This window comes from Falco punctatus (genome assembly GCF_963210335.1).
Source record: "Falco punctatus genome assembly, chromosome: 3".
In the NCBI taxonomy this organism is placed as follows: domain Eukaryota; kingdom Metazoa; phylum Chordata; class Aves; order Falconiformes; family Falconidae; genus Falco; species Falco punctatus.
The window spans coordinates 76070927-76087527 of record NC_137582.1 but is presented as its reverse complement, the minus strand read 5'-3'; the positions used below and the strand labels follow the sequence as shown (position 1 = coordinate 76087527).

The window sequence follows — 16601 nt, the reverse complement described above, 5'->3', positions numbered from 1 at the left end:
GCTACTGTGGTAGCTGTACTGTTTTGCTTTCTGTTAATTGAAAGCCATAATCTTAAATGACAGAGAGTTTTACTGTGTAGATGCAATGAGTCCAGCTCTTTTCCATTATACTGCAAGATACCAGCAAAGACTCCTATCTCCCATTTCCCAGCTTTATAACAGCACATTTTGATTTCACTTAGTACTTCCTGTTTGTAGTATTTAGTACACATAAGAATCAAGCTCTACCAGCTCTGTGATAGGGTGAAATCTTTTCTGAAGAGTAATAAAATGTAGTTCAGATTCACTATATCCCAACTATCAGCTCCTTTTTTTAATGACATTAGTATACTTCAGAAGTTAAGACAGAGGGGGAAAAGCTAGCTTCATTTAGGAAAATAAAACATGTAATAAAAGTATTGAACTTGCTTGCAAGAACCTGAAAAAGAAGTCATTGTTACCATCTTCTAGACTAGAACTAATGCTCTTGCACTTTGAAACAATTAACCATTAGCAACATTCCTTCTGGAAAAGAAGAGTTCGAAAGGTTTTGTCCTGTATGCATCCTTAGCTGTGGTATCTTTTAAAAATACTTTCTAAAGCAAGGCGTACTCACAAAAATTCTTAAAATAGAATCTCAGGGCTTTAAAAAGCCCTGCTTTTATACACCAGCAAGTGTATCACATTTTAATTGAACAGTACACATTTTACAGTGATGTTTAGGTCAGTTACACATTGTTAATTACAATTTTATTCTATCTTAAGGCAAAAAAATAAAAAAGAATATTGCCAGTTACTAAAATGTAAAAGCTGTCATTCTCCATGGTCATTTGCTTGATAATAAAATTCACAGATGTGCTCACAGTATTAATATAAAAAAATTATTCTTGTTTTTATAGCTCCTATTTTCAGTCAGTGAGAAAAATTAGAAGTCTGTTATTTCAATAGACTGAAATATAAACTATTCATGTATATTCTTTCATCAGTGTATGCACTTAATTCCCATTATTTTTATTGGCAGTAACACAGGACTATTTGAAGGCACAATAAACTCCATAAAGTGTAATTAGTTGCTCAGTTTTACTAGGAACTACTTTCTACTCCAATATTTTAAAGCCTTAACATCACCCAAAATTTCTCCCTCTGTGCAGCAGCAAACTGATGCCCAACTTGCCAGAGTAGTGCTGATTGTCAGCTAAAACGGAAAGAAAGAAATTAGCCTTCTACAGAAATGTATTCTCAGCCAAATTCTGTTTGGCTGACTTTTGTGCAGGTCAGGAACAAGCCCAGTGTAATCTGTGCCCCCGTTCATGTATTCGATGGAACAGGACAACAAGATTTCCCTGGATTCCCACTTAATGTAATATGGCTTCTAGAAATAAAGGCACCTGCTCTTGCCCACCTTTAAGTTACTGGTATCCTACCCATCAACTGCTTCAGACAAGATATAAGAAGTTGTTTGCCTCCATGGGGTTTATTTAGAGTTACACTGATTTTCTCAGTGATAGCAAGGGTTCGTTACACTCTTTATGCCAAAAAGAATAGGAAATGCCTGTTAACAACCACATAGCCTAAGAAAATAATTCTGACAAAATTGACAAGCACAGTTTCTCAAAATTAAAATCTCACTCCTTGTACTGAAGTAAAGTACAGCCAGTGAGAGACTAAGCACAAGCTTTCCTCTCCCTCTGCTCTCACCCCCTTCCTCGGGGATCAGGGGAACACCATGCAAGCCAACTAATTTTGCAGGGAAAGATCCTAAGCCTTCAGGCAGTTTTGGCCTTGTCTAGAATCCCAGTCTGATGTCTTTGCTACGCACAGCGGTGGCAGGATCACACAGCTGGGTCAGTCACACCGTGGGTCTTCCCACCCAGGGCTGCTTGTTAGGTGGGCTACAGAGACACCCAACATGCAGGAGTTAAAGAAAGAACCTGAAGTGGTGCCTCAGCATACGGAGGATTCAGCAAAAGGTATTAAAGCAGTTACTGTCACACTAAATTGTGCCGACAATTTTATGTTGTTGGACAGGGAAGACGGAGAATATTAAACCATATTGAAATAAAATAGCCATAAACAAATTTTCCACTAATGAAAAGTTCTAGAGGGAGAGAAAAGCACATGCCTGGAGGGGGAGAGAGAACAGACTCATTATGTTTTAAAAGTGTCACAGACAGTCTTCACCATAATCTAATAGTATAACAGCAAAGCGTTCTTTAAAAATGCCACATACTTCGGCCACGTGGGATTTGCCCCACTCGGCTTCAGGCACTTACCAGAGGCACCTAATCCAGCAGCACGTTGCCTCAGGCTCTCTCTACGGGAGAGGCACCGCCAGACAGCAAAGCACGCTCTAGATGGAGATCATTGCCACAGCCTGCTCTCACAACGAGAAAGGCGCAGATGATAGCAGAGAAACTGGTAGAGAAAGCAGAGTGGTTACAGCCTCCTTGCAGAGGAGCAGGAGGAAGGCAGCTAGGCGGGCTGCAGTTGTCACCCAGTCAGCTCGGAGCTGCTGGGTTTTCACGTTCACTGGGGCGGGGGATTCAGTAAACCTGCAGCTCAAAGGTTTTCTCTCTCTTTTTTTTCACTGCTGTCGCCTCCCTCACCCACTCCTCACCACCAGGTATGTCCCCATCACACTGAGAGGAGCAAAGGGACTCTCCACAAGAACTGTGAGGGCAGAGGGAGGAGAGGGGGAGCTGGAGAAAACACAACTAATCTTGGAAAAATGCATGCTACTGTGGCTGGGGAAAGGCAGTTTGGGTGGGAGGCATACAGTAGGAGAAATAACTCACAAAGCAACAAAGCTGGAAGAGACCTGGAGGTGGCTGTAGTCGCCAGGCTAAGTGCTACAAATCTGAAATAGCATTAGCCACCGGCACAGGCCCGCGAAGGCCCTGAGCTGTAGAACAGCCAGCCTGGCTCCTCAGAGGTCCACTGCTCCTCACCACACTGATTGCTGCTCCAGCTACACAGGCGGCGTTCAGCTTCAGGTCCCAAATTAGCAACAGACTAGTGACAGGCTGGTGAGAGTGGTGACAAAAGCAACACTGATTAACATGGGATTTTCAAGTAAAGAGTCAACTTATTACATTAAATTTGTCTGACATGAAATGATTTAAGTGGGAGATATAATGATGACCCATGTATGTGAAGGGATAAAAGAAAAAAGAAAAAAAATAACGCTAACAAAGAAATCATGCATTTAGGCTGGAGGTAAGAGGAAAGAAAACAGAATAAATATTGGAACAACTTCCCACAGATTTATCTGCTCAGTCTTACCCTGCCTGTTTGTATGTGTTCCCATTGCTGCACTATCTTATGAGCAGTAACCTCTGGAATATTCTCCCCAGGCAAATGAAAGCCAGTATTGCACTGTCAAGCATTAAAGAATGCCACAGGTTGCAAGAACACCATGAGAGTGAAAAATAGCAGGAATATTTTAAAAAGAAGCTCCACACCACCTTATGGGCTAGGATTATTGGTATCTACAGTCATTATAGAAAGAATAAAATGACTCCATTCTTACACACTCGCTGTACCAAAGCAGGCTATAAATAAATGCCCACCGTATTTCTGTTAGAGCACACTGGAGATCTGATCAATTACTTTTCGGAGGAAAAGTGATCCATAGATTGGATCAATCACTTCTGGGTGGAAATGGTTCTCACTTTCATTGGACGGAAGGTGCATGACAGTAAAACTCCAAGAATGACACAAAGTAAAATATAGGATTTAAAGGTGAATTTCACCTTGGCCCTAAATATGGCAAGGCATTGTAAATCTCAGTGAGAAATGGATGCCTTGACTGCCTGAGAAAACTTCTTCCTGACTCTGAAGTATGTCAGTGCAGGTATTATTGACAGGCAAACATACTAATGGATATACACTTCCCTGAACAATGTGGTACTAGCAAGGGGAAAAAAGAACATACTCAGAAGAGCAGAATGAAGCAAGCAAAAGGCTCAACAGAGCTGAACCACGGAAAATGTAAAGGATAAATGAAGAAAGTTTGGACAAGACTTCACACGGTGTCTCCAAGCAAGAGGTGCACACAGAAAGGAAGAGAAATGCTAAGGAACTCAATTTCTAGAAATAACTAACGTTCTGAAGCATTTGGTAATTTAAAAGTTGTGAGAGAAGGCTTTCTATACAACTAAACACCAAAAATTTGAGGTGCAAGGTGTTCCACATAGAACTGAAATGAATTAACAATACCTCTTCAAAGAAAGATTATAGAGGGAAGAGTGGAAAATAGAAGCGTTTGTGCCAACGAGCCAGTCTAGAATCCCTAAGAAGAGACTAGATTGTGTTTGGAATCTGAAACACACACACAAAATCACACAAAACTAGTGAAAGTTTGACAAACCTATTCCAGACAAAATAAATCAACTGGTCAGACTTAATTTTATGGAGAATGCTCAGACAGCTGGAAAGGACAACTGCAATATACAAACAGAAAGCAGACTGTAGTTACAGGTTTACTCACATGGATTTCTAATAAAGGGTGAAAAATCTGAATATAAGATGCCTTGTTTTGCTCTAGCTACTGAAAATGTGGGCACATACATTATTAATGGTTAAGACATCCAGGCTGAGTAAATGTTAGACCCCAGGGAAATGATGAACACAATGCAGACACATGCAAACTTGACATTAATAACGACTTTTGTGGAATACAAACCTGTTCCAGCATTCAGTGCTAACAGCACTGTTAGCAAAATAGTAATTTGTATGTCCAAGCAGCAAAGGGCTTTCCGTAATACTTTCCATAAGTTGTTTGTTTGGGGTTTTCCCACTCAGCAGTGAATAAAAAGGATTTTGATGAATCCAAACATCATGAAATATTTGCCTGCTAGGGCAGGTATTTAACTGAGCTAAGTCTATTCCTTATTTTAATTCATACTAATTTCCACTGAAGACTCTACCCCTCTAATCACAGAGCTGGAAGAAGGAGAGCTATAAAACGGGAAGGTCTTTGGCCAGGGTGTTTGATGTTAGGCTCCTATTCCTTTACCTCTGTGGCAATAACAGATCCTTCAGGCTGCTGGACTTCCTGATGTGGAGAGGTACACTAGTCAGTAAGTTTCCACATCTGTCAGTTCGTTCCTCCTTCCTGGAGCATCCACTTTATGTATGCACGTAGGGAGTTGCTGTCTGCTCTCTGTCTGTCCCCAAAACAAACTAGCAAACTACCCAGGGCTTTATATTACAGCCTGGGCTTTCTTTGCCCACAGCTGGTAGCAGAATTTCTCCCTGAAGCCAGTAAGCACACAGAGCATTCAGTAGTTTAGTGGGTGCATGCAGGTGTCTCTGCCCAGAAGTTTGATACCAATAATGAAGGGAGGAATTGTTCACTAACCTTCTGCCTGAATGACCATATGTTTTTGCTTCAGATCAATTGAGGGATTTACAAGACACAACCTTGGCTCCTGCTTCTGAGTCATGCAGACTCCATTCTGGTTTACAACCATCCAGTTTCGGTCATACAGCAAACCCTGGTTTCCTACTGGCCATTCTGTAACCTGGGAGAGCGTCAGGAAGGGATACAAAAGTTTAGAAAATTTTAGCTGCATTAATAGATTTATGCTGAATAGAAAAGAAAGGGAAAAGAAACTGTTAATGAAATTCTTTGAAATCACGAAAACATGTGCAAGCCAGTGTCAGCCTTTAATAAGAGAAACCTTAATTGCAAATCAAAGATAAAGATATCACTGTTGAAAGCTGACAAAACAAAACTGAGTTACTGCAATTTGTTACATATTATCATACACTTTAATTTAACAGAGCTATAAGAATAAACAATCTCTGAAACACTCTGAAAACTGTTTTCAGTTTTATACTCATCCACTTTTAGAACATCTCCCCCCAACAATTTTCTTTTGATTTACAAAGCACGGACATTTAATGGGAGCTGCATGAATTAAGGGAAAACCAAACACAAAAAAAGCAAGAACAATGTGAAATTAAAAATTCTGAAAAACCTTATTTTTCATAAAACTGGAACCGCTTTACCAATGAGTTCATTTGAGAAAACCTCCACCACTTAGGCTTCTGGTTTAGCTAGGAGCATAATAGTTTCTCCAGATCTCCTTACAACAAAACACATTGTCTTCTTTGCTGTATGTTCTTCCATTACTTCTGTAACAGTCTTTACATCCAATAGCCATACAAGCATATTGCCCTTGCTTTCATGTACATTTTTCTGGTGAAAAGAACATCTGTTACTGATGCTACACAGATGGTAATCTTGAAATCAAAAGACAGAGCAATTTTAGTAATGCCTTTGGGTGATATTAATAACTGCTTTCTCCTTCAGAATGTTAAAATATTAATACCACTCTTTTAAAATAAAGCTGGACATTTAAACTTATTGCTTCAGCTCACGTATGCTTTCTAGTCACAGTTGAATACCAAGAAAAGTTAACTACAGCGGAACTTTGTTGAATTCTTGTATAAAATCTTAGCACAGCTCACACGAATTAACTGGTAAAAGACTTTAGCAAAAGGTGTTGAGAAAAGGATATGTCTAGCATGGCTGGAAGCACTGGTTAGATTAATTAAAAATCACATTTTTGTTTAGCATGTGCTCTATCCAAAACCTCGTAGAACCCATGATATCCTGTTTTTATAAACTTTTGCAGGTTTTATAGGAGCCTGCAGCAATAACTTGACACTGATGGCCTGACTAGAGAAAGCTGAGGGTAGGCACTCTGGAACTGAAGACTTCAAGCGTTAAAGATGAACTAGAAATAATTTGGCCATCGTGATATCAACTGTATTGAATACAGAAAATACATGGAAAGATTTTAAAGAGAAGAAATATATTTTATCAACCTGCTTGAGTATAATATTACTTGGCAGATTTTTAAGTGAGAATGGATGAAAAAATCAGTCAAAAATGAAAACTTTATGCCTGACAGTGTCATCTGAAACCATGTTCTCCAAATGCCTCAAACTGTCAGCACCTAAATGATATGAAGCTTTGTATTTTTTAGGAGAGGAATCATAGCCCAAAGACTGCAATATCAGCTCAGGAACAGACTTTTGTTCTTGCTGGAAATTATTCTTTGGAGAGGCCAGTATTTTTTGGTTATCCTGTATAATTAGATTACAAAATGCATTTGAACAGCTGGTAATCATCTGAGAACTGCAAGAATTTCCTGCTAACAAATCTCCCTTCCAAAACAGAAGATCACTAATCGGTAATACATGCTCCCATGGATCCAACAGATCTTTACAGGATTTGCAAGATATAAAGAGCAGAATAAACTAAAAGAGAAGAAAACCAGAAAAAAAGCACAAAGGCTCCTAGCTCCCTATTGTAACTTTCAGTTGTTTTGCTTCCACTTCAGGACAGGAGTCTTATTGAGGAGATAGCTTAAGTGCTTGCTTACCCTTCACTGAAGGCAAGAGGTTTTATCAGCAAAACAAAACATTCTCCCTTTAATCAGAACTTCAGCTGATTCTCACATGCTAATAGTCATTGTGGGGAAAGCCCAGCTAGCTAGGTAGCAGGTATTTGGAAATAATCAACATCTTCCATTCAGAACACCTCTGGTAGGTCTAAAATTATGGCAGCTAACTCCACACTCCACTCCAAAATGCATCATATGACTATACGTCCTCAGCCCATTCCTCCCCTTCCTCCGGGCATTTGCCACTGTAGTAAGAGACTCGTACATACATGTGCCCTGCTGTGAGTTCCTGTCCTCTCACGGATGTCCCCTGTCCACTGTCAAGTGCTTGACTTTCTCTTAAATTTTCAACTTACTGTATTGCACGTGTTGCTAAAGCCCAAATGAGTAAAGTTGCAACAACAAAATAACTGTGCACCCTGCCTTGGACAGAGAGTCACAGATGATCATGAAACAGTCAGAGCTGGTTTGTTGCCAATGCTGATACTGGAGATGAGCATGGAAGAACATATACATTTCTATTCTTAGCACTCAGGCTTGTGACCTGTGCAGACTGTTTCCTGCCATTATTTCAAAGAGGCTGAAGGGACTGTTAAATGATTACAAGCAACTGAACAGGCAGTTCAAGCAAAGTCTGCCTGCTCTGCTTTTATCTGAGATATGAGTGGTTCAGTTTGCTCCCCCTGGATTATGTCTGCGATGTCTGCCCAAGGCTAGGAGATAGGACACGGGCTGCAAAGATGATGTGTATCCTGGTAGATCAGCAGCAGGAGCTCAGGCAGGGCACTCAAATGTCACTAAATTACCTATATTCAGGCAACCAGTACCATGAAGTAAAGCAACCGATGAAGCTTACTGTAAAGTAAATCAGGTTAGCATATATCACAGTAAGGAATGCTGCATTACACAGCTTCTAACTTGATTCCCTAAAGTTGTCTGACCATCTCTGACTACTGAGACAAATTACAATGGAGAAGGCAGAAAGAAAGCAGGGACACCAATATTTTACTGACAGATGCTAGCATACACCTTCATTCCCAGCATGGCAGGTGAGCTGGTCATCCAGCATAAGGTCTTCTCTACCTGTCATATGCAAGGCTCATTGCATAGTACAGCCAGTACATGGTATTGTCCTATCTGCTTTAGTCCATTTTTCTTCTTGTAATGTAAAAATATGCATTGCAAAAACATGGTTCTGGTTTTCTTTTTTTTTTTTTTCCAGAAATTTCTTTCAAACATTTTGGGCTGCATTTCTCCATAGTTCACAGTAAGGTCATCATGAAGGCTAATACAATTTTCAAACACACTAAAGGAATCACTGAACGGGTTTTAAATTATGTAAGTTTAAAAATGTTAGCGGTCTTACGTATAATTTATCCACTGATCACCAGGAATTTGCATTGTATTTTAAATTAAAAGATAATTTGTCTTCTGTGTTGAGATGCAATTTTTATACTCTGAAATCTACTGCAAGAATAATAAAGTTATTAATGTTTAAAGACCTAACCTTTTTCACTGGGCACATTGCATTATGTAATTATGCAAAATTCATCAACATGAAAGATGTTCATGCTTAAAAATGCATGCTTAAAACACATTTTTATGTTGGAAAAGAAGAAAAAAAAGTGGTCTGGGATAGAGGTTACTTCTCTTCATTGCTTTTCCCCATTTAATAAACTAATCCTAGGGAAAAGAAAGTGCATTTAAGAAGCTGAGTTAGAATATTCTGCCCTCCACTTCCTGCACTACAAAACCCATGGCACACTGAGATGAGACTGTCCCATGACCGGGAACACTTTGCAAAATGCTGTAGGAACTAACCAACCTGCAGCGAGCTGATGACCTTCATGCCAAGCTTCATCTTCCTAGCTGCCAAAGCACCCTGCACTCCCATTTTCTCTGGAGGTCAAGCACCCCCCATACTGAAACACTTAGAGTAAGAACAGAGAAATCAGAGTTTAGGAGAGGAGGAGATGATGTGACTCTAAAGAGATCAAAGAGCTGTGAGTCTGTGTGTACTCACATCCTCATAGAGTTTGTCCTCCTGCCCCTAATCAAGTCATCTATCCTGCAACCAGTAAGTCAGCAGGCAGATTTCACTGGCAGACTGGCCGAGTCCTGCACACACAGTTCGCTGGAATTTTCCACAGCACGTATTATTTTAGGCAAACATAAGTGATCGTCTACTTAAAATAAAGCCTATTTACTACACATGCTAAAGGTCTGACCTCCCATACCAGCTGGAGGCCTGCACCTGAACTTAAAAATCTATGAGATTCTGATCTCAAGTATCCAAGTATCACAAGTGAAGTGAATTTATTGCTGTCCAGTATCTAAACCACTTTCATCTTTTCACATAAGCTAGCTTAGAGCTACCCTACAATTGACAAAAATGGAAATCAAATTCTTAATTGGGAAAACAGTTTTCTAAATTTCCAACAACTACAAAGTATCTAAAAGTATTTTAGATTTAAAACATGAAACTGAATTTCAATTCTTGGATTCTAACTGAAGACCAAGAAAACTACAAGCTACATGATTATGACATTAGAAGTTTATGAATTTACTGAAGTAAGGAGATAATACAATGTTTTATGTGAAGTTTGTAGGATAAGAACCAGTAACAGAATGGCAAAGGAATAATTTTCTATAGGATTCAGTCTTTTCACAATAAAAACCTAGAGATGCTGGTATAATCAATAATTTATAAGGCAAAATTATTTTCAGGATTTGATTCCACTCAATCACGGCAAAGCTCCTCTAGCCTGTCTCGCTTCAAACTCCAGTGCGGGTGGGATGGGTTATTTCCCTGTTTCAAGGTGATACAGGCTGATGTTGCAGTAATGACACACATAGATCTGTGGAGGCTGGTGCACTCTGCAGTTAGCGATGGTGTGGGTTCTGGCAACGATAGCTTGCTATTCTACTCTTACCCATTGGGAAGAGACCAAGCCACTGTCTGATTCAGAATGGGATTAACTGAATTTTAAAGCTCACTACAAATGGTGGGCTATAAGTTGCCATTTTTACCCCTTCTATAGGCAAACAGTGAGACTGACTGATCTTTCACAGGCTGGTTATAAATGTGCAACAGTACATGTAGACATGCAGACATGTAAAGGTGCCTCTCAAACTTTTGGGAAGAAATATGTGAAGAATGCCTGGTGAACAGGAAGAACATCACAAAAGCAAACACATTTTCTTTGGGGATTTACTTCAATATAGAAATTGATGAAAATAAAAATACTCTTTTGACTTTGTCTCCTGGCCTGCTTTCCTTATGCATTGAAAGCCCTTTGTCAGTGTATCTGTTAGGTCAGCTTCTACTGTTCTTTCACATGTACTCATGTATCTTCTATAAACCAAGTGGAAATGCACAAAAAATGCTCTTTGAGAAGCGGAGGAGAACTAAATGCTATTTATAGTGAACTTCCAGTCCCTTCCAACACCATATACTAAAAAATACAGTATATATTTAATTGTATATTACTTGTTGGCAATACAGGCTCTGACAGTGCGTAGCATACTGGGTCCTAATGCAGCTGATGCTCTGTTATCAAAAAATATCGTAACAGACTTCAGAAATTACTTTAGGCATGCAAAACTAAACCTCATAATGTAATTGCCGGTTTAGTATCTATTTTTAAACTTTTCAAATCAGCTAGTGTTAGCTGTGTAATCCAGGTTGCCTTGGAATCCTCTTGTAGTCAATGGAGACAGAAATATCCAGGAACAATTAATTTTTCCTACTGCAGATGCCTATTTTATGATAAAATGAATTAGCAGGTATCCATCTCCCACTGCTTACGGAATAGTATCGAACTTTACAGGGGCAAGTTGAGGTAAGATGAACCCTGCTTTCACATTGGGCTGATTAACACATGCCTGGCATGAGAAGTATGCATGAGGCATGGGGCTTTTCCCCCTCCATAAAAATTGCACTTCTGTTTGCCGAGGAGTACCAAATTTGTATGAATTTATCACACGTTTCCCCTCACAGAGCTTGAAGAGAAGAAACCTGGCCCAGACTGTGGGAAAACATCAGATTTCTTTCATGCTGAGGTACGTCTTACCTGCTCCTGAGCACAATCACTTCAAAGCCTTCCTAGCGCTGAATGTTGTGGTATGTATCTCACAACACCAGCCTGCATGTTAAAAATAGAAATCAACCCCAAAGGGGCTTGAATACCGCTAAAGCGTACTTCAGCAGCTTCTGTCACGGGCTTCTGTAATACAGCTATAATAACTGCAACACTTAAACAAAGGTTAAAAGATTTTTACATGAAATGTGGGTTACTTTAATTTTCTAAACAGTTTGATTTAGTGGGAGGTTAATAACAGGTGGAAATAATTTCTTTAGGTCTCATTTAGTGCTCAAGATTGTGCCTCTGTATTAAAGACATCATAATCCAAGCCAAATTTAAAAATACAAATGTTTTGTTGATCATTTAATAGTGTTTGCCTTAATTCCCCAGCCTCTTTTTGCATTAAGGAAAAAATAATAAATCATGGTCAAATCAGCCGAGAAGCCATATTTTAAATGCAGGTGATTTGCCACTGGGTTTGACCCCAATTTTCACTTAGATGTGAGACAGTGACCTACATCAGTAAGTTTTCATAGGGAAAGTTACACAGTTATTGACATTCATTAAATCACTTCCCAGTATGGTATTAAGCAGAGTCACATTCTAGGTCATGTGTGGACCGTACACCTACTTCATCATGCATTATTTAAAAAAAAGTCACAGCTAAGGTGATGATATTATTAACTTGGTAAAAAAGCAATTAAAATCTTCAAAGAGTGAACTTTCAAATAGTGCTGTAACACTTAAATGTCATATTTCTGTTGCAAATGTATTTTTAATGATAACATTTCTTTGTAATGTAAATCAGCCTTCTCTCAATTATAACATGTTAATCAAGTTATTTCTCAATTGCTGCCTACCCATCAATGCCTACAAGTCCATCACATGTCATTCTGTAAAAGCATACTAATTACTTGATTATATTTTACTCAAGTTTTGCAAATCCAACTATTTTCTTACAGACTGCACATTATGTGCAGATTTGTCTGTTGGGGGGGAGGGGAGAGCAGAAGATACATTTGCATCCTGTGACTTCAGCCTAATTGAAGATCCTTCAAAGTACCTTAGCATGCAGGAGTTGATCCTAGAAACTGGAGAAAAGGAAGAACGGGTACTGCTTTCTAATATCTCTAACACATGCTATTCCCGGATGACATGTCCAACAGGGGTAAGGAAAAATACTATATATATATAAATATATATATATATATAAATATATAAGAATGATTCAAAGCACATACCTCAAATGCGGAGCAGGACTTGATTGGGTAGAGGTAAATCCTGGTGACACTGATGGGCTTGCCACCTCTTCTACATGTTGGTACTGCAGTCTCAGAAACAGCTGCCCTTATGCTTTCTGCCTCAGCCTCCGGTGGGTGCCCACTGACAGCCGTCTTTGTCGCAGACAAATTATTCCCAAGTTCTCTGACCAAGGTGTGTGGTACTGCAGACAATTTACCCGCATTGTTAATGGAAGGGTGCTCATCTGGGACAGACTCTGTTTTCAGCTTTGTAACAGAGGACTGGAAAGGAATCTCAGTGTCTGATTTTGAAAGTCTGGTGGCTATGATGAATTTCAAAAAACTCTGTGCATCTTCAAAAGAAGACATGTAGCCAAAGGATATTCTCACAGAACCCGTGGGATGTCCATCAACTATGTCTATATCATCTCCACAGACATGGCCAGCCTAGTTTCAAATAGGAAGAAAACCGAAGAGCTATTATGACAGACTTCGCTTTATCTCCTTCTAATCTTACATAGTCTCTTGAGTCTCTTAATTCTAACCTGAAAAACTGTTTTCAAAAATACAAGGTTAACTCATGAATAGAAAGAGAAAATGGAGAAAAAAAAACCCCAACTGTCTTATTACTTGGTCAAGTGGGGATGAAGATTGTTTGAGATGTCCTAGTCTACCCTAAGGCAAGAGATTTCTCAAAACCATATTACGAATCACAAAAAGGTTGTAGGCCCCAGGATGGTCTATTAGCTAGGGTAGCCTCCAGGTATATTCCAGTCTCATCTGCATAGTTCACCAGGATTTAAACTAGGATAGTACATTCAAATAAGTGAACAAACTATGACTTCTCTGGGGAAGTTTTCTTTATATTCTCTGTCAGAACAGTTCCATTTTATATCATTAGTGGCTTATTCATGATGTGTGTTAAACAGGTCAATGGATAGCCACGGAGCTCAGAACTGCTCTGGGATATTACCAAAGCAGAGACTTTAATCTAGAGCTCCAGCATCCAAAGTCACTTCCCTCATCATTGGGCAATGCAGCAAATTTGTCTGGCTGAGCCAGTCAACACATTGCTTTCAGGGTGGAGGGAACGGCCTTCCCCCTAGCACTTCCTCCTTTGAAGAACACAGGTTTCCACTTACAACATTTTTGTTGAAAAATCCCTCAAATACCTTAATAGTGACTTCCATGGTGACACCCCTCTATTTGACATGTCTTTCATAGAGCAGCCTCTGGAAAAATCTCCCTTAAAGAAGTTTCTCCTCCAGTAACTGGGTCAGTGAATGCTGCCACTCACCTCTGGAGAGGTAAGGTAGGGACCTCTTTTGTTCATCCATCTAACACTAGCTCACCAATGGACACAAGATTTAGTCCTAAATCAGCATCCTTATTCCTGGAAGTGCAGCAGCTATTTTATTTTCCCCTCAGAATTTCATTTATTTACACATTTCTTTTACGTAAAAATGGAAGTGTGAATAGTTTATTTACATGAGGGCTTTTTTAAGCAAGAAATGTCACAGTTCAATGAACACAGATGCCATTTATACAAGGATAAATAAAAAACCCCAAACCTATACGTCAAAGCATATTTACTACATACAGTAGTAAATATTTTAATGTAATATGATGTAGCTTTTATCCTTGACAATAAAGCAGATGCAAAATTTGCAAAATTAGGTTGCATCTGTTAATATACTTGTAACCTTTCTGTAAAGTATTAATTGATTGACTAAGAGGTTTCTACTGTGCAAATAAGTAAGTTCCTATGTAACATCCTAGGAAAGCTAACCACATTTCTCCAGGGACCCTTGAGGACAGAAAGTCATCCCTCACAGGCATTTTATAGATGGAAATCCTCTCCAGGGAAGGAAGAACACAGTCATCACCCTGAGAAAAGGTGAAACCAAAGTGTATGTGCAAATAATGTGGTAAAAGATGTCTTCCCTTATACACTAATGTTGTCAATGACTCATCCAGATCCTTCTCAAAGGACTGATGGGAATGAGATGTCCCAAAATAACGACTGCTTGACTGCACCACCTTACAATACATTTTTTGGCAGATTAAGTGTCTCTCTGTAAGTTTGGGTTTGACCTACTGCCATTTAAATGATACAGATATGTAAGGGGCCACCCACTCCTTAGGAAAATCCTCCTTCTTTAAGGAGATCCAAGAGCATTACAGCTGGCCATTTGGCTTTTTGCACTCCAGCAGAAGGGTAGATCTTTTTTTCCCTTCTCAGAGGACACAGCTTCCTTGGTAAATCAAAGCACCGTTTTGCCAAGGAAGGTATTAAAGATCTCTCCCCATTTAAGAACTTATGCTATCAGTCTTGCATGTAAACGTGTTTGCAAAAGTTATCTAAATGTCTCTTTGAAATTATAAGGGAGCTACAATATCATACAGACAATTTTTTATCTTTTGAAGAATACCTTTAACAAAATTTTGGATTGCTCTGTATTAATTTACTGTAGTTTCAAACTCTGACAAATATGCAGACGTGAAGCCTCCCCCCGCTTCACTGTAATACATCCTGCTATACATCTTCTAACGACAATTTATGGAAAATATTAGTCATCTAGAAAACAGTCTTTACACTCATGTTCTAACAGTCTAACAGAGCAGTAATTTAGGCAGGTGTCACCTAAATTTACTTTACTCTCTGAGATTCACTGTGTGTTCTCATTTATTGTTTCTTGTCCAATTTGTGTATGCCTTTTAAACTGTAACATCCAACAGCAATAGGTCTGTAATACTTGAACATTATTAAGCACAATTAAGGATACTTAAGGAACAACATGAGATGAATTGTCCAGGAACTTCTGTTCTGCAGGAAGCCTGGATTTCATGTAATTCCAAATCACAACAAGAAGCCACAATTTCTTATTTTCCAATGAAATAAAAACAAGCAACACATTCTGCTTTGGGTCCATCAAATGATTTTGTTTCAACACTCCATTTCAATGAACTGAATTTCAGTTAATTTAGTTCTTTAACATGGCAATTGAGTTGAAAAGTCAGAGAAAACAAATCAAATTTACCTTCATTCTTAAAGTTGCAGAGACCGAAAACTACAGGACATGATACACTTGAGCTTTTAACTGCTTGGGGATTTTTTGATGCAGAGCCAGATTTTCTTCTCCCCTTCAAACCTGATAGTCAGAAGATGTCTCCTGGGTCACTGAATCTAGGTATTTTCCATGGGCAGTACATCATGTAATCTCATTCGGAAACTAACCTGCAGGTTCCTCTGGATGTCTTCATCGCTTATACCCAGATGCATCTGGCAGGCTCCTGTGTTACAGAAGCAACCTGTGCGGACATGTATGTTGTAGAGACTGGCCATCTTGTCCACCTTACCGATTCAGCAGGAGAGAAGACATAGGAGAAGAACAAAACCCAAACATTTTAAAGTTGTGGTCAACAAAATACAATGTTTCAAAGTACTAATCAGTTGGAGGTAAATTACTTCTCTAAATTATTAACAACTTACTGTAGCTTCTGGCATTCCCATGCACATTTAGGATTTTTCAGCCTTGTGATTTCAGCTGAAAGAAAACCAGTAGAAGCAGAAACGGGCTTCCCTTGGTATTGAGAAACAGTGCACACAACACAAGCACAGAGTGTCAGTTCAGCTCCTGATCCTGTTAATGCCAGTGCACGTGCTTAATTTTAAACCTGTGAACAGGTTCATCCGCATCAGCAGTGCTAATCACAGGCCTGCAGCCAAGTGTCATTCAGTGTCTTGACAGAACCATCACTTACAAGAGCCTCTGCAGAGACTGAAGAGAGGCCTGGGGCACCTCTTCAGTTAGCTAAAGAAACCCTTGTTGTCCAAGGATTTGAAACTGCATGTCCTCATTACAGAACTGACTGTA

General features: G+C 39.3%; 1 protein-coding gene across 3 annotated transcripts in view; it reads right to left on the bottom strand.

Moving 5' to 3' along the window:
• Positions 1-16601, bottom strand: part of MOCOS (molybdenum cofactor sulfurase) — a 262563-nt gene that overhangs the window by 23713 nt on the left and 222249 nt on the right. For all 3 annotated transcript variants that reach the window (XM_080378145.1, XM_080378147.1, XM_080378146.1), the window contains 3 exons: positions 15962-16078; positions 12724-13170; positions 5342-5504 (listed from right to left, as the gene is read on the bottom strand). In XM_080378145.1, coding sequence (XP_080234271.1) covers positions 5342-5504; positions 12724-13170; positions 15962-16078 — 727 coding nt within the window. The remainder of the gene's footprint in view (positions 1-5341; positions 5505-12723; positions 13171-15961; positions 16079-16601) is intronic.